Source organism: Trachypithecus francoisi, unplaced genomic scaffold, assembly GCF_009764315.1.
Source record: "Trachypithecus francoisi isolate TF-2019V2 unplaced genomic scaffold, Tfra_2.0 Lachesis_group3, whole genome shotgun sequence".
Classification (NCBI taxonomy): domain Eukaryota; kingdom Metazoa; phylum Chordata; class Mammalia; order Primates; family Cercopithecidae; genus Trachypithecus; species Trachypithecus francoisi.
The window spans coordinates 42,230,171-42,249,125 of NW_022681468.1; the positions used below are offsets into that span (position 1 = coordinate 42,230,171).

General features: G+C 38.5%; 1 protein-coding gene across 2 annotated transcripts in view; it reads left to right on the plus strand.

The window, feature by feature from the left end:
• KCNH5 (potassium voltage-gated channel subfamily H member 5) overlaps positions 1-18,955 on the plus strand; it is a 351,127-nt gene that overhangs the window by 91,295 nt on the left and 240,877 nt on the right. For both annotated transcript variants that reach the window (XM_033187796.1, XM_033187797.1), the window contains exon 7: positions 3,298-3,724. In XM_033187796.1, the coding sequence (XP_033043687.1) occupies positions 3,298-3,724 (427 nt within the window). The remainder of the gene's footprint in view (positions 1-3,297; positions 3,725-18,955) is intronic.

Here is an 18,955-nt window from a genome sequence, read left to right on the forward strand (position 1 = left end):
TTCCTATAGGTAATGAGCCAACATGAAAGGAGTTTATATTAGAGAGGAACATGGTTAGATAGATGTGCATTTAAAAAATACGAGACTGATAGCCTTTATAGTGTGATCTGTGAATTAGAGGAAGCAAGAATAGAGGTGGGATGGCTGATGGAGAGGCGGTTCCTGTCACACAAGTGAGAAAAAACTGTGAAGTCATGACCAAAACATGCCTATGGGAATGGAAAATAAGGACATTTTTTGAGAGATTTATAAATAGATATATTTTGGGCACTTAGGCACTTTGAGTGATGAGACTCTTAGGACTTGATAACCAGCTACATGTGGCAGGAAATGGGAAAAGTGGAGGCTTTGCCCCAGGTCTGAGTGACTGGGTGGATAATGATGTCATTCACATGATAGAAGATAGTTGATTTGGGAGAAGCAAAGGGCTCCCTTTGGGACCTGTTTTTGGATACCTGTGGGATATCCAAGTGTAAATGCACAGCAAACATTTGGCTTAGTATCAATAACTCAGGAGACAGGTTTTTTTTTTTTTTGTGCTAAGTGGACCTGAGAATCATTCATATATAGAAGGTGGTTGAAAGGGCGTCAGTTGGAGGGTTGGCTAAAAACCAAGAGGAAGTGGTGCCATAGGACCTATGGCAGAGAGAGTCTATAATGCTTGGTATATATCTATATACATCACTAATATTTTATATATACTTTATGTATATATATCAAGTATGTATATTTACTAATATTTTATTACTTTTTAAGCTTATAAAACACTTTATAATATTTAAGTAGTGTCACACTACTTCTAAACCTATGGCAGAGAGAGTCTATAATGCTTTATATATACTTAACATATCAAGTTTGTCTATTTACTAATATTTTACTTTTTAAGCTTATAAAACATTTTATAGTTTTTAAGAAGTGTCAAACTACTTCTAAATATTAGAAAATGTGCTTTCAAGTAAGTAGAGTCCAGAGCAGGCCTGTCGGGATGGGTCACCTCCTTTTGGAGCGATCTACTTGCTAGAGATGAAGGATGTATGTCTTTCCGCCATTTGGACCTAATTCTAGTAGGTCCTAACTTATCACATTCTAGTTGGGGCTTGTGTTGGCTTTCTTTGTTTGAATGGGGTGAAGATTTTCTCTCTGTTTTTCCTTCTCTTTACTTTTAGTTATTTTCAGAGAAAAGAATTCAGGTATAAATGACTTTTCTATGCAGTATTTAAACAGAAGTCCCAAAGTTCCTTTAAAAGTTTGAGCTAACCAGAAAACATTATCTATAACATCATTGTTTTTATTTTTAAACTGAACTCTGTTTGAGTTTTTCATGTATTTCGATTTTGCATTTCTTTAGAGCAGAAGTGAGGCATATTTATCTTAATATCCCCAGGGCTTATAACAGAACTTGGCATGTAGGAGTGCTCAATAAATGTTCATTTTTGTATTACTTGTTGATGACTACACAGTTCCATTTTTGAAAGCTTTCAAGCTTTCTTGACTCTTCTTACCTTCCAACATCTCATGTCACTGAATTACACAAATTTGTCTTCTTTATTTTATTAATTCTACTCTTTTTAACCGACTAAAGTTCAGCATCTTTTTCCCCCAAGTGTTAAAGTGAAATGGGAATTTGTTTTTAGGCTGCATATATGCCACAGTATTTGAGAGTTTTGACTTAAACAGAGATAGGCCTAAAGAAATTGAAGTTGAGGCAGAAACGCGGCAGGATGACCCTGCTACTGCTTTGTTTCTATAGCAACTCTTGTTTCTACTTCTCTTTGTTATCTTTCTCTTTTAAATTTTCATTATGAAAAATTTCAAACGCATACTGCCTTATAGAATATAGTATAACAAACCAGATGCATTCTTAACTGTTTCTTTTCTTTTTTTTTTTTGAGATGGAGTCTCGCTCTGTCGCCCAGGCTGGGGTGCAGTGGTATGATCTCGTCTCACTGCACCCTCGGTCTCCCGGGTTCAAGCAATTCTCCTTGCCTCGGCCTCTGAGTAGCTGGGACTACAGACACTCATCACCATGCCCGGCTAATTTTTGAATTTTTTTAGTAGAGACGGGGTTTTGCCATGTTGGCCAGGCTGATCTTGAACTCCTGACCTCAGGTGATCCACCTGCCTCGGCCTCCCAAAGTTCTGGGATTACAGGCATGAGCTACTGCACCCTGTCAGCTATTTCCTTCTTAACTATCAGGAACTTTACCATGCATAATTAAAGTCTTATTAATATATGTCTATTCTACTGCAACAACAAATTTCTCCTTGCTGGTCAGAATTCATGTCAGAATAAGTTATATTAGATTCCTTGTCTACATTCTGGGAGACAGGGTTAGCAGTAAGGAAGTCCTGGACACGAATGGATTTGCAGGTGATGAGTGCATGAGAGGTTTCCTGGATCACTCCTCCATTTTCCCTCCCTGCCTATTTCGTGAACTGCATCAGGAATGAATTTATCCTACCTCTGCAGGTGGCCTATTACGTGCTTCCAAAAAAGTAACTATGGGACTTTCACTGATTTAAGAAAGCCTATGCTGTGCTTTGATTTGGATAATCCCTTATTTGTTATGTTAATCTTCTCACCAAATATGAATTTTCTGGCTGCTGTGATTTTTTGTGGTGTTATTTTTGGTGGCTTTTGCTAGAGGAAGAATAGGATTTAGGAGGCCACACACCCATTTCAGCTTCAACTCTGTTCACGTTTTCAGAGCTCTAGAATGTAGTGATTCTCATGATTATGGAAGGAGGTAGTGGGGCCAACAATGATATTTGCTCATTTTCCCCATATGTACCCAAGAATTTCCTGTTTGATTGCCTGTAAGACTGTGCTTCCTTTTTCAGAGTTCCGCTATTTGGAGCTATCATAAAATAAGAAATGAAAAGAAACCTTTTAGAGTTGAGGGAAAGTTTTATAGGAAAAGGAAATAAACGTTCTGAATTCAACACCCCTATTTGTATACTCTGTATATAATGCATTTGAGCATTTTTCATCTTTAGTTTCTCTCTGTACCATTTATATTCTACTTATGAAAATAAATTGGGAGTGTCTTAGCTAATGAAAAGCTGTTTTATCTAATAATTCACAAATATGAATTTCTGGGTAGGAAGAAACCTATTTTTTTCCAGTTTATCATTTTGACTTTTTTTGTTTTCTTAAAATCAGACCTATAGTATATGTATGTTCTTCATATATAAATTGATGGTTAAATTTATGAAGGTGAGTCATTATGTTGTTTCCCCAGCTTTTTTTTTTTTCTGAAAATGCGGTGTCATTTTTTTTTTTTTTTTTTAATCCAGGGAATCAGCAGTCTCTTCAGTTCTTTAAAAGTGGTGCGTCTCTTACGACTGGGCCGTGTGGCTAGGAAACTGGACCATTATCTAGAATATGGAGCAGCAGTCCTCGTGCTTCTGGTGTGTGTGTTTGGACTGGTGGCCCACTGGCTGGCCTGCATATGGTATAGCATCGGAGACTACGAGGTCATTGACGAAGTCACTAACACCATCCAAATAGACAGTTGGCTCTACCAGCTGGCCTTGAGCATTGGGACTCCATACCGCTACAATACCAGTGCCGGGATATGGGAAGGAGGACCCAGCAAGGATTCACTGTACGTGTCCTCTCTCTACTTTACCATGACAAGCCTTACAACCATAGGATTTGGAAACATAGCTCCTACCACAGATGTGGAGAAGATGTTTTCAGTGGCTATGATGATGGTTGGCTGTAAGTATTTTAATGTTTTCATTAAAAATTATTATTATTGGCAGTTTTCCTGGCTACAATCTCAGATAGGATTAAAATGAACTACTTTATCTTCAGAAAGGTATTTAATCCATCTTATTTGCATTTTTTATCTACCTTAGAAAATAGAAATGCAAAATAATATATTTTACTCTTCAGAACCTGTTAATGTGTGAAAAACATATTAATGTGTGTACCCAACAGAGCTCTCTTGAAGGAACCAGGACCAGCATCCAGACAGGTGGCATTTGGTACATTCCATAGATTTTGTTGGTAATATGTTACATTCCCAAAAAAAGATAGGATCCACTGTGAAATATATTGTTTATAAATATCCTAGTTAATACTGAATTCCTAAGTTAAAGTTGAACTTAGGATACACTGTTGTATGGGTTTTTACAATTAAGACTAGGAGAAAGGGTTTATTAACCTAGTCTTCATTACAGCCACTGTAGGTTGAATATATGCCTGTTGGAGGGAATGAAAGGATTGCTGAATATAAGTCCATTCAGCAGTGAGAAGTGTCTAGGATTTAACATGTATACCTGAGTACCAAGTTCTTGGAAACGGAATGCCCCCTAAAGGGACAAAGACCATGTCCTTTGCACTCAGACTGCGACTGGATGGCATCAGAAGACCAGAACCTAAAGGAAATACATACCAAAGAAGTTGCTTTTGAAGATCTTGAGGGAGACTTCACCATCATTCATGCCTTCAAGTTGACTTAGATGACTTATCCACACCTAGTTCTGGTCCCTAAACTAACCTTAAGATTGTACTGAAGGTGTGATTAGCATTATTAGCACCTCTTAAGCCTTCGGATCATGGTCATTGGTTTTTGTGTATGTGTGTCTAAGCTGTCTTTTCTGAGATTCCATGCTACAGAGGCTTAGATTTTGACATTGATGGTAAAAGTTCTTGGAGTCCAGGGACGTTGGCTGGACTATGAAAGGTTAATATCTTGGGTCTAAGCAGGTAGTTTTCATCGTTTAGAATGTCTGAAAACTATTGGAGCATCAGTGTTGGCAGTTGTTCAGCCTCTGTTTGTCCAATACACCCTTGTACAGGTATAGGAATAAGAACACGCAGACTTTATTTGCTAGAGCTTGCAGTTAGAAAGAGAGTGAGAATTCCAAGTGCTGTTTGCTCCAGAGGCTTTCAGCCAGAAAATGTCCTTATACACAGGGAGAGATCCTGATGATTAATTAAACTGATACCTACATATCCAAAGTGGTAAGGTGTATGGGCAAAAATGTACTTTTTAAATTCAGAAGACAACATTTTGTCAGATGCTGTATTTAGCGCTATACTACTTTTAATATTTATACAATACATTTTGCCTTATACTTGAGCATAGATTTAAAAAAACCTTTTTGTTTGAAGTAATTATAGATTCATTGGAATTTGCAAAAATAGTGTGGAGAGGGCCTTTGTTACCTTCACCTAGTTTCCTCCAATAATTACATCTTATATAACTATAGCTCAGTATCAAAATTGCCATTGATATAATGTATGTGTATGGTTCTATATTGTTTTATCATATGTGCAGGTTTCTTTAATTACAACTGCAATCAAGATACAGAACCGTTCCTTTACCACAAAGCTCCCTCTCATAGGTAATCTACCCATTTCCCCCAACTATCCCTATTCCCTGAAAGCTACTAATCTGCTCTCCATCTTTATAATTTTGTGATTTTGAGTGTGTTATATAAATTGAATTATGTAAAATGTAACCTTTTGAAATGGGCTTTCTCCACTCAGCATAATGCCCCTGAGATCCATCTAAGTTGAGTGTATCAATAATTAATTTGTTCTTTTTTATTGCTGAGTAGTAATTTATGGTTAGGATGTAGTACTGTTTAACTCACCATCTATTGAAGGACATTGTATTCGTTTCCAGTTTTTGGCTGTTACAAATAAAGCTGCTATGTTAATACCTAGATGATGGGTTGATATGTGCAGCAAACCACCATGGCACACATTTACCCATGTAACAAACCTGCACATCCTGCACATGTACTCCAGAACTGAAAATAAAAAAACAAAACAAAACACAAACAAACAACAGAACTGCTGTGAACATTTGTGTATAGGTTTTTAATATGGACATTAGTTCTTAGTTCTCTGGGATAAGTGCCCAGGAATGTAATTACTGGAACATGTGATAAGTGTATGTTCAATTTTTAAAGAAATTGCCAAACCTTTTTACAGAGTGGATGTACTAGCATAGTTATATTTTTCATAAGAGAACTGTAGGAAAATAAAATCTATGTAGAGTCAAAGGACACAAGTATTTACTTTTTTTCTGAGACCTTGACGTTGGAAATTATCCTAGATTTCTCTGTTTTTCTGTTACATGTATTAATAACAAGGCCTGTTGGGTTTATCTCCAAAATACATTTGATTATTTCTCTCTCCTTCCATAGATTACCACCCAAGACCAAGTCACTATCATCTCTGGCCTGAACTTTTGAAATAACCTCCTATATCTTCCTACTTTTCTTATGCTTGCCCTACAATCTCTACCCCAAAGCCTGAGCAGCCCCTTTAAAAGCAAATCACATCACACCATTCCTCTGCTCAGATCCCTCCAGTGTGTATGAATTAAAGTCCAGATTCCCTAGCTCATCTTTGAACGCCTTCCTGATATGACCCTGTCTACCTCACTCACTTCACTTTCAACCATTCTGCATTTGCTTATTCTCCTAAATCCATGCTCACCATCTCATTTTCCCTGTAGGCCTGTCTCAGGGTCTTTGTACTTGCTTTCCCACTGCTTATAACACTCCTTTCCTGATCTATGCTCCGAATTCATGTGGCTCTCCATGGAATCACCTCTATAGAAATTCCTTCCAGTGCTACTCTACTATTAAAAAACACCCCGATGCCAACCTGTAGTCTCTACTCTTTAACCTTTCCCTTCATTGTCCCTACCAAGATCTGAAACCACGTGTACTCGGTTTTTCTTTTCCTTCAGAATGTAAGCTTCATGAGAGCTAGGCCTTTGTCTGTTTCTTATATCCCCAGTATCTAAACAATTCTTAAGAGTTTTGTGCTCAATCTTAATTTTTCATATGAATGAATGAAATTGAAGATGTCCCTGATTGTCATGATGAAGATCTTCTGTCCTTGAATCCATCCCAGTTAGGTCCCTGATGAAGTACATGCCAGCAAAATGCAGAGTGTTAGAGCTTTGACCCCCATTCCTTGTGAAAGGCCTGGTAAGCTCACCTGCATTGACTTCCTTTGAGGGTGTAGTCATTCCTTTAGCTGAGTTGGTAACCGTGTGTCTCATAGGCCTATCAATATAAGTTCTAAGAAGCAAGTCACTAGAAGCTCCAACCAACTGTTCTCTCACTGCTTCTTACCATCTACCTTCTGAATCTACCTACGGTAGAAATTTTCATGTATATTCAGTTGGGTTTCCGAAGCTTTATTTGGTTCAGGGTTGGTTCTATTCCTTCTCTCCTTCATGAATGGCCAATTATACTTGCTAGATCTAAATTTCTGTTTCTCCTCATCGCTTCCTTTTCTGAAGTTCCTGTTTTGATTTAAAGATAACCTAGTTTTAAAGTTGGTTGTTTTCTTCTCTGAGTTTCTATTATATTCTTTGAATACCTGAGTAGCAGTTTTCTGTTTGTATACCAATTTCTGATATCTTCTTACCTTTTGACTTAGGTTTTCCTTTTATGCTTCTGATTAAGTCCAGTTTCTATAGCCAGAGTATTCCAGGGAGATACCTTTAAATTTCCCTTTTAGTCCTTGGGTCATTGGTAATTTCGTGGGATATTTCCTTTGAAACAACCTGCGAAGATTATAAAAAGCTGTCTAGATTCATGAAGTGTTATAGTACCTTTGCACAATTCCAAAATTCATTAGACCCACATGCATAATATGTCAACCAAATTTGGATATTGTAGCTCTTTGTAAATATAGTATCATTTTTTCCTACAAGAACATCAAGGAAAACAAACAAATGAAAACAAACCATCTTTGTTCTTGGAAACCAATATGTGCTGGTCAGGGATTTAGCGGTGTGTGTGTGTGTGTGTGGTGGGGAAGGAGGGATAGGGAAGAGGGAGCTAGAAAATGGAAAGTCCATTTTTTTCACTTGTGCCAGGATCCTAGTCAATCTGTGTGGCAGTCTGAGAAGCACCACTTGTAACCTTATAACTCAAAAACAGAAAAATGTTTTATCAAAAGATTGATGGTGACACCAACTGCCTATATTCTGTTGAGAAAGATAATCACTACTTGCAGATGATAGACTCTTTTTCTAGAGAAAGTCATCCAAAATTTATATGCCTTTCAACAAAATTTAGAAGTATGAGTATGGCAACAATCCCAATTCCTAGGTCCTTATGAGCCCTCTTTTCAATGGCCTTTCCTTTCCTAGGATTTGCTACTCTAATGCTAAGTTGGATGTGGACTCTGTCTAGGAATACAGTCTCAAAAGTTTTCCTTGTTGATATATCAGACAGATCTTCAAAAAATAGTATTGGCCTTCCCCTAATCCCACTCAACTGAGATTCCTTCCAGATCTCTCCTATGTCAGCAGGATCCCAGCATACTTTTCCTACCTGCTACCCAGGAATTTCTTAGACTTAAATCCTACATTTGCCCAACATGGGAAATCTTCCTGTTCAGATTTCTGAATTGGGAGGATTGCCTGATGCTTCTCTATATACATCTACCATCATGCATTCGTTACCTTAAATTTGTTTTCTCTCGATTTTTTCATGCTCTATCTGCCTTGAGTGACCTCCACTGCTCTGGTAGCAGCCATTACTCCCCAGGGTAGTCACGTCCTCCCCATTCCTCTGTATCTGTCCATTCATGAATGAATCCAGCTACTCTGCTGACATTCACAAAATTCACTACCAAAGGGCTTTTGTGAGAGAATATTTTTGCAGTTTAGTTCTGCAGCACTTGTGAAAATAGTATGTATGTACGTACATGTGTGTGTGTGTATGTGTATTTAGATCAAGATGTAAGTAATCTCCTTGCTAATTTGCTTGGTAAATACTTAATGATGCCTTCATGAAATGTTTTCTAATCCATTTTATTTACATAATCTTATTATTGAGCCCCTAATAATATTAGATTTTCTAAGGATTAGGCACACTGACGAATTTTGCTGCTATTCAGAAGGCACCATAGTACACGGATAATTTGTTTTGGTGACTATAAAACAAAGGAATGTGATGATGGAATTTTTCTAATAGGATTATACTCTTGTCTTAATATGTTTTTATAAATTCTCTTCCAAAGATTTATCAAGAAAGCAGTTACTTAGTTCCTTCTTTATTACTAAATTACTACATAAACTGTATTTTAGTTTAATCCAGCCATTATAAGGAACTCTACATTTGCATATTTCATTATAATTTTATAAAAGAAAGAAGCATATAAAATAAAAATATGTTTTGAATAACTCTTTGCCTTAAATAAGTTCAACCATAAATTTTTTCTCTCTCCGTATATACGTCTTAGTACACTATTAAATACATTATTAAATGTATATTCAGCATATGTCAAAGGGCTATGAGATTGGAATTTGGGTATTCATTTGCTCTAAAAGCATTTTTCTACTTTTTCTATTGTCTGCTTTGGTAAATTGAGACAGGCTGGCCCATGCAGTATGTGTCAATGAGAATTTGTCCTGCTGTGATGCAATGCAAACTGAGTCTTAGAAAGCAAAACAAACCAAACTAAAAATTATAAAGATAAAAATTGCTGGAGTTTAATTGGTAGACAGGAAGCTCTGTCATAACGATGTTAATCTGCAATTTTCATATAAGATGTAATTGGTAATCACGTCAACAGTCTAAAAACTTTCTGTAATTGACTAGTATGATCTGTAATGCAGCAGGCAAATGGTTTAGCACATTTAAAAGTATAGCAAGACCATCTGCCAGTGGGATGCATATGACAAGAAATCCAAATCTTCATGTAGGCAGTTAAGTGCAACTGGGAAGCATTTAGTGGTACACTGGTCAATCAGCACCATGCAGAGGAGACCGATGCCACACATCATATTCTCATGTTGATGAGCTTCTTCAGCATCCTTTGTGGAATTCAGATAAAAGTCAAGCTGAAATTATGGGCATTGCCCTGACCTCTCCCCACAGGGAAAGGAAATAAATAGAAGATGGTAAGATCCAGAGATTGGGAGAATATACAGTAAGTTGGGAGCAAAGGCCTGTGTAACCCTGGGGAGTCTTTACATCTCTCTGAGTTTTATTTATTTATTTTTTTCAATTGTGAAATGCCAAAGTTGAAGTCGATGACTTTTAAGGTCCCTTTCAGGGCTAACATTCTATACTTCTAAGATTCTATTGGTGAAGTTATGCCCCTGTCCATGGCATGGAGCTGGTTATTGGAGATGAGGTTAAGATAGAAACAAAGTAGAGTCACAAAGATGTTAGGGCTTTTTACATATAGTGTGTACATTGCTTTATGGAGAGTAAGATGTATTTTCTATAGAAAATGTTCTGTAAAGATTAAGAGGAAAAGTTGTCAAGGAATAAATATTATGGAGAAAAGAAAATGAGCTTTTGGAAAGAGAAGTGTTTTTCCATATAGAAATTAGGCAGCTAGGAAGACTGAAAGGCATGTGTCTCAAGGCAAAGGATCGGGGCCCAGGAAGAGACTGCACACCATGCTCAGTGGGACTTGGACGTGGAGAGGTACTCGACCTAGATGGATATCCAGACAGTCTTAAAAATGAGTTGTTGCCCTTTCCTAATATTAGAAAAAAAATTATTCTACAAATCTTAATATGCGACTTCAGGCATTTCAGGTATAATCTTAAGTTACATGTTAAAGTTTTTATTGGCCTTGTTATTGCGGTTTAGGTAGAAAATGCAGTGTGTACATGCTGATTTTCATTTCTGGCTTCAGTTTTAGCCAGATGGGGAGAGCTTTAAGCTTAATGTTTATTTTGGAAACTGGGTCAATTCTTTGTGTCTGCTTTACCATAGCTTGTAAAGAAGACTTTGTCTTTTTTTCTTTTCTTTTATTTAATGAGCTGAGGTTCCTGTGAGAAAAAACATTTTATGGAGCCCCAAGTTCAGGGTTATAGGCATCTTTCTTTTCATGACTAGTCACATTTTCACAAAGCATCTCAAATTCTGTAAAGGTTGACTTTCCCCAGAAAATAACAGGACATTTTCTTGATAGACTATTAACTAGCCTGCATTCTTTGCAAGGATCTTCATTTCTTCTGTCCTTGTATCACTCAAAAATTACTTAATTCATTCAGCCTTGTGCCAGGTGTTCTAGTATACATTGGTATTCAAGAAACACTAGATACTTTTGAGCCCCCAACAGCCTTTTAATATGGTAAGAGAGTCAAACAAGAAAATCACTGATCCATCTGTCTCTCCTTTACTCTCTCCATCCCCATCTCAGTGTCCATCTCTGCCTTCATCCTCATCTCATCTCTTTTTATACTGTGAACTAAGAGGGAATAAAGAAGTTGGACTTGTGAGAACATGATCTGCCTTTGTCCTGTTCATCATTGTATATTTAGCACAAAGCATTATCTCCTACTTGATAGTTGAGCCCACTGAACACATGTTGAATGAATTAAGGAATGAATAAAAATGTTTGCCTAGTTCAGCCTGAGGGAGCCCAGGAAGACTTCTAGGAGAAAGTGACTCTTGAGCTCAGAATACAAAATAAGTAGGTAAATGAGGCAGGACTTAGGTACTTTCCAGGTATAGAGAACATAGTATATGTAAAAATATAGGAATCAAATAGCTTGGCCCTTTTGGGGAACTCCATGCATTTCACTTTGACTTGAGTGGAAAGTAGATGTGAATAGAAAGAAATAAAAGAACCAAGATGTCAAAAAGCTTTCCATAGCTTCACAAGAAGTTTGTCTTTTATCCTAAAGGTTGTGGGATAAATAAGAAAAAAATTGATTCTTTATTGTGGACAATGAATTGGAGGAGATAAAGGCTACTGGCAGAGAGGCCAAAGTTAGGAGACTGTTGTAGCAATTCAAGAAGACATAAACTGAGGTGGTAGATACATGGAGGATGGTATAGATTTAGAGTTGGCAAACTTATTTTTTTTTTCCTGTAACTGGGCAGACAGTAACTATCTTAGGCTTTGTGAGCCATATGGCTCTGTTGCAAACTACTCACCTCTGCTTTTGTAGTGCTAAAACAGCCATAAACAATACATAAACAGATGAGTGTGGCTATGTTCCAATACAACTTTAAGCAGGTGGCAGATCAGATTTGGCACATGGTCTGTGGTTTCATGGTTTGTGAAAAGATCGTGGACTTTGAAGTCAGACAAATGACTCTAGGTTCAATTTTTTGCATCATAGCTTACAAGAATTTATATGAGTTTTATAAACCATCATTTGTAAAATGGAGATAATAGCCTCTACTTTGCAGAGTTATTTGTGATACCCCAGAAGAGATTGTATGTAAGCTTCCTGAAACTTTTTTTTTTGAGACAGAATTTTGCTCTTGTTGCCCAGACTGTAGTGCAATGGCGTGATCTCAGCTCACTGCAAACTCTGCCTCCCAGGTTCAAGCGATTCTCCTGCCTTAGCCTACCGAGTAGCTGGGGTTATAGGCATGCACCACCACGCCTGGTTAATTTTGTAATTTTAGTAGAGATAGGGGTTTCACCATGTTGGTCAGGCTGGTCTCGAACTCCTGACCTCAGGTGATCCATGCACCTTGACCTCCCAAAGTGCTGAGATTACAGGCATGAGCCATCGTGCCCGGCCAAGCTTCTTGAAACTTTTAAAAAGTTTTTATGGGTGAATGAATGAACGTGTGGGATATTTTAGAAGGATGAGTTCAAAAGGACTTGTAGATTTCTGGCAAATTCAGCTGAATGTATGATGAAGCTTTTTTTCTAAAATAGAAAAGAAGGTGCAATTATTACTGGAGGAAAGTGGTTCTTTTTCCTGCAGGTTATTCTGATGGAAATGTTCATTAGGCGGTTAGAAATGTGGTTCTAGTTTCCAGAGCTATGAGGCACAGAGAGGTCTCTTAGGGAATAACAATGTATAGAAAGTAATCATGTCAAGGCAGTGTAGGGTGCCGTCAGCATAAAGCTGGCCAAGGGTAGACTCTGAAGAAGGAGAGCCACAGAGGGGCTGAGAAGAGAACCCAGGCAGGTAGAATGGAAGCATGGCTCTGGAAGGAGAGAGTCTGTTGCTAACAAAAGATGAGAGAGCTTTAAGAAGGAAGGGAGAACAACAGGACCACTGGGAGAGCAAGTCAGGAGAGATCTGGGTGGCCTTAGGAGGTCATCAGTGACTTTCTCTGACTTGTTTCATTGGCTAGTTGAGGGGAGATAGCTACATGGGGAACTGGTGGGGTCCAAACCATTTTTTCCCCTATATGAAGGAAAATAATGTATTATTAGCCACTAAATTCATGGCAGTAGATTATGCTAATACAAGTATTTTTCACAGCCAATATTTTTTTCTAAATCAAATTTCAAGTTCAACAAAATATACTTGTTAGATTATTAGATGCATGACCTATACATGGAATTTCTCTTTTGTGTTATAAAATGAAAGATAACATTGACTTAGAAGTTTTTATGAAATTGAACTTTCTTAGAACAGACATTTTAGTCAGAGGAGAATTTTATTTACTTATTTGGTGACTTTCCAATGAATGTAATGTTAATTCCTATAAGAAAATATTTTTCAGGACACACTGTCGCCTGGTAGGTGAAGTGGTACTCTGCTGTAGAACAGGCAGTGGGGATGTGGATGATTCTCACATATGTGATATCCATCTATTGACATCTGATTTTAATTTTGCTTAATATGTAATACTTAATTTTTTTTTCCACAGGCCGAAAGACTCACAAATTCATAGATGAATATATTTAGAACTTATTAAAATAAATGTCATACCAAAGGCCTTTAGGCATGGATTTAAGAATTTCTTTGATATGGCCAGAGAGGGGATTTTATTTGGAGTAATTTCTGAGCCAGCTCCTAAGTGACTTCTTCTTACCTACTTATTTAATATTTTCATATGTTGTGACAACTGAATTAGCCTTCCCTGGGATGTGAGGTACCAGGCACATGGTGGTGGCTTTAGGCTGAGTGTGTAGGTAAGGCGATCTTTATGGGGTGAAAATTATATTCAAGTTGACTCTCAGGAAATACTGGAGGCTTTAAAAATTCCCTTTGAAGCTAGCTCTGTAGCTACCCTTTTTAGACTCTAACTCCTTTAAAATTGAACTTATTTTTAACAACCCCCCACAAATCTTAATCTGTGAAGGTCTAATTTGAGACCATTACTCATTTACAGTGTCCTGTAAGGGAAAGACATTTAAATTCATGCCCCTAGTTAGGCAACAGCAAGGGAGGCAGGCCTGGTGTTGACTCTTCTGATGAGACTTCGGTATGGGAATCACAGACCTCGGGAACTTTTCTTAGACTGGGTTGTTGGGTTTTCCTGTTGGTTTCCTTAGAAAAGGTCCAAAGGGTCCCTTCATAGGTCTGTTTCCCCCACTTCTTTCCCTTATGAAGACCTAGCTAGAGAACAGCAGACCCTCCTCCCCAGGCACACACTGACACTCCAAATTCCTTCATCCTGTGCCCTTTTGCTGCCCATCTGGATCTATTTGTCTCTTTTTCTGTTCCAGGGTTGCTGAGAACTAGCTGGAGTCAACTAGACAGCCCTGTGTACAGCTGCCCCTAAAATGAATGGTTAGCGGTCTTACAAATCTTCTTCCTCTAATATTTTGCTGAGCAACGTTTACTGTACAACTCTCACACATTCTCTACCTTTCCCAAACCTATGACCACTCATCTTCATTGCAGCACATGGCCTTCCTTTTACTTCTGTGAAAAAGAAGAGTGTTGCAGATGTGCATTCCTTGACACTCCTGACTCTCCCCTTAGGAAGGTGGGCTAGGGGCAGCCAAGGGTGCAAACCACTCAGGGCCTTGTAGGACAGGATAGTAGCCCTTACTCTGAGCCAGATGGGAAGACCTTTGAGGGTTTCAGACCAGACTGGCTTGATTTGTCTTATGTCTTACAAATACCAATGCTGCTGCTGTGTGGAAAATAGACTGCACAGGATCAAAAAAAGAAGAAGACAGACAGATCAAGGTGAGAGATGATGATGGTGGTGGTTAGAACTGGTTAGATTCTGGACATATGGTAAGACCAGCAAAACATGAGGGTTTGAGAGAAAGAGAGTCAGGATTTAGGGCTTTCGGGGCAAGCAACTGCTCTCAAGTTAGTGATGTGTGGTCCTTTGTTGTGTCCTGTGGGCAGTTACATGTATGATTCTAGCATTCAGTGAAGTGGCCCAGGATTTGTACATAGATTTGTGCTGTAGCTTGATTTTTTTTCCCTTCCAGTTGTTTGTCCTTCCTCCTCCTGCGCCTCCTCCTCCTCCTCCTTCTTCCTCCTCTTCATCTTCCTCTTCTTCTTCTTTCTTCTTTCTTCTGGTTTTTTTTTTTTTTTTTTGAGATAGAGTCTTACTCTGTCACCCAGGCTGGAGTGCAATGGTGTGATCTCCACTCACTGCAACCTCTGCCTCCTGGGTTCAAGTGATTCTCCTGACTAGGTCTCCTGAGTAGCTGGGATTACAGATGCCCACCACAATGCCCGGCTAATTTTTTTTGTATTTTTAGTAGAGATGGGGTTTCACCCTGTTGGTCAGGCAGGTCTTGAACTCCTGACCTCGTGACCCACCCGCCTTGGCCTCCCAAAGTGCTGGGATTACAAGTGTGAGCCACTGTGCCTGGCCTTTTTTTTTTTTTTTTTTTTTTTTTTGAGACAGGGTCTCGCTCTATCACCAAGGCTGAAGTGCAGTGGCATGAGCTCAGCTTACTGCAACCTCCTCCTCCCAGGTTGAAGCAATCTCATGTCTCAGCCTCCCAAGTAGCTGGGACTACAGGTGTGCACCACCATGCCCAGCTGATTTTTGTATTTTTTGGTAAAGACAGGGATCACCATGTTGGCTAGGCTGGTCTTGAAATCCTGACCTCAAGTGATCTGCCTGCCTCGGCCTTCCAAAGTGCTGGAATTACAGGCGTGAGCCACTGCACCCGAGCCTGTCTTTCTCCTGCGTTGTTCATCTCTCTCTTTACTGGCTCTTTCTCATCAGCTGATAAACATGCTCATGTCTTTTTAGTCCTAAGCTAATATACATATGTGAATAAAACACTTGATCTGGACCTTGCATTCTCTTTGCCTTATTATCCACCAATTCTTCCCTTCTTTTTAAGCTTCCCTAAAGCAAGTGTCTTCACTTCCTTTCCTCCATTTACTCCCTACTGAAAATGGGCTTCTTCTCCTGTACTGTCTCTCAGAGTACATTTGCTAGATCTTATAGACACTTTTTCGTGCATATGGAAATACTTCTTTGGTTTCTTTAATATTTCTCTCTTTCTGGCTCTCCCTTGACCTCTCTTGCTATTTCTTCCCTGTTTGCTTTGCTGGATCATGTTAATGTGTCTCTATTGAAAACTGTGATATTGGGAACAAATTATTGAAAGATCAAGGGCAGCTCTCCTGATAGGCTGAGCAGTTTCTCCCACAAAAAATGACTTCATGGGAGCCAGATGACTGCCAGATATTTTGCTTGATGGTCCACCGTTAGAAATCCTGCTTCATGTGTTCTTGACTCCAGAAGGCCCCTTGAAGCTGCCATTTTGTCCACTAAAGGATGTAAGTCCCTCATCTCTGTACCAGATTGGACTGATTTTTAAACTGGCACAGTGTCTCAATGAAGAGAAAATAATTGCTGAGATTTCAGAGGAGGGTGGAGAAGATGTCTGGAGCATGGGCTGTCGCTTGGCAGGCAGGGTTGGGAAGGAGCTAAGGTAATGATGCCAAGGGGAAGAAGGTAACCTTTTTACTTTTTCCTCGCTCTATGGGAACAATAACCAGGGATTGTTAATTCACACCACCTTTTCCCTGGTTTACTGCCATAAGACCTTGTTCCTCCAGTCTATCCCAAGTGTCCCTGTCACTTTATACTTCATTATTTCTTCATCATGGTCTTTAATTATATTCTTTAATTTTTTCTTTATGTAATTATTGCTTGTCTTTCCAACTAAAATAGGAGCCGCAAAGGCAGGGAGCTTGTCTTTCTAGTTCCACTCTGTATCCCTGGTGTAACAGGAGTGTAGCAGGTACTCAATAAATCCTCCTTGAAGAAATAAATGTATTTTGATCTCCATATTTGGAAAGTTGTAAATTCAAAACCATACTAGTTCTCCAGACCTAAATTCTTCAGTCTTGGGTTTAAATTTTTATACAATGAAACATAGGTGAATGAACATGTGGCTGATTTCATTTTTCTGTACAGAGCTAATAACTTCGTTTAGGGCCTCCTCCCTCATCCCCCCACTTTTCCACCTTTCATAGTGCACTTGACTGCCGCATCTGTGCTATGGCTGTACTGGCCACTCTTTGTCTGCCATGTTGTAGAGTTCTGGATGGGAAGCTGGATATACTTCTTTGCTGCCTTTGATTTTTCCTTCAACCTATTTTGGGTTTCTCTTGTTACCTCCTATAGTTCCTTTTATTCTGCCCTCTTATGTTTCACTGCTACCCACCCCCATGTTTTCTGGGAAAAGAGCTAAGATTTTAAAGTGAAAACAAAACACAACAAGAACAACAACAACAAAAAGCCATTTGCTATCTCAAGGGCCTGGCACTTGCAAAGGAAATCTATGCTTTTAAGATTATTGTTTTGGCTATGGGCTTTCAAAAAGTCTAATTTGAAACTCAAAGCTAAGCTGCTTTCTTTGTTCTCAACAGTAACCACACTCTTCTTGAAAAGTGACTGCCACTGTTTCAGTGAGAGGATAGCAAAAAGGTCATTAGGAAGAGCTAGGAATTAGAGGGACTGAAAACACTCTGCACATGTGGGTCCCTCATCCTCGGTCACGCTAAGGCCTGGCATAAATGCACTTGCCATACTTCCAATCTTTCTTTGTTCATTGGATACAGAAGAGAACAACCTGGGAATTTTAATGGTTTGGAAACAACTGTCTGTACTATGGGCAAAATTTGATTATGAAATTTGGATAGTCTCTTCTATAGAGGGCGGGTGACACAAGGTCAGGACTGCTTCGACTTAGATGAGAAGCACAAATATCCTTTTTGGTGTTTGCTAAAGAAACAAAACTGTATAAGTATATTTTAAAGAAATTTGCATCTGTAGTCCCAGCTACTAGGGAGAGTGACGCAGAAGAATAGCTTGAACCCGGGAGGCAGAGACTGCAGTGAGATCATGCCACTGCACTCCAGCCTGGGTGACAGAGCGAGACTCCATCTCAAAAAGAGAGAGAAAGAGAGAGAGAAAGAAAGAAAAAGAAAGAGAAAGAAAGAAAGAAGAAAGAAAGAAAGAGGAAAGAAAGAAAGAAAGAAAGGAAGGAAGGAAGGAAGGAAGGAAGGAAGGAAGGAAGAAGGAAGAAAGAAAGAAACTAGCATTTGAAAAAAGTGTGCCCATTTACTCATGGGGAGATTTCAGTGGCTTCCGATGTTTGACCAAAGCCTTTCTGTGCTGTGTAATTCTAACTGCTAATTTATTCAGTCATTAGAGAGAAGTTTCCAGAGAAAATGGGGTGACTGGGATTTGGATAATAGCTAATACCAGGGAAGACAGAGCTGAGATAAACAGGAAGGAACACAGGGCCCACAGAAGAAGGGAAGGAAATCTCAAATATTTTCCACATCTCTGGTTCTCCTGCCTTCTTTTTCATTTAATCTGTGTGGTAATTCAGATGATCTGACTGTAGTTTTTTAAATTTAATTTTTTGATCGAGGTAACACATACATATAGTTTAAGGAACCAAATAGCACTGTAAGATTTATTTTGAAAAATAGAAATTCCTTGATCTTCATGCCTTTAGACATTTCCCAGAGATGACTTTCAAATCATTTTCATTTTTTTGGTGGCATTTATCTTTTTGTTTTTACACGATTATTGGAGAGAATTTTCAGTTTTAGTCATTGTCTGTTGACTTCCATCTTTGGAAGATGAAAATGAAATTATATAATTCTCTTTCCTGTCCTATTTAACTACCACTACACACACATACACACACACACAGATATACATATAATATATTTGTGCATATAGATGCATTTTCCAATTTTCTAAATCTTCTCTGTATTTAGATCATAATTTTGATCAAATCAATAGCTGTTTTCATTATTATGACTAGGTAAATGCTATTTACAACTGAGTC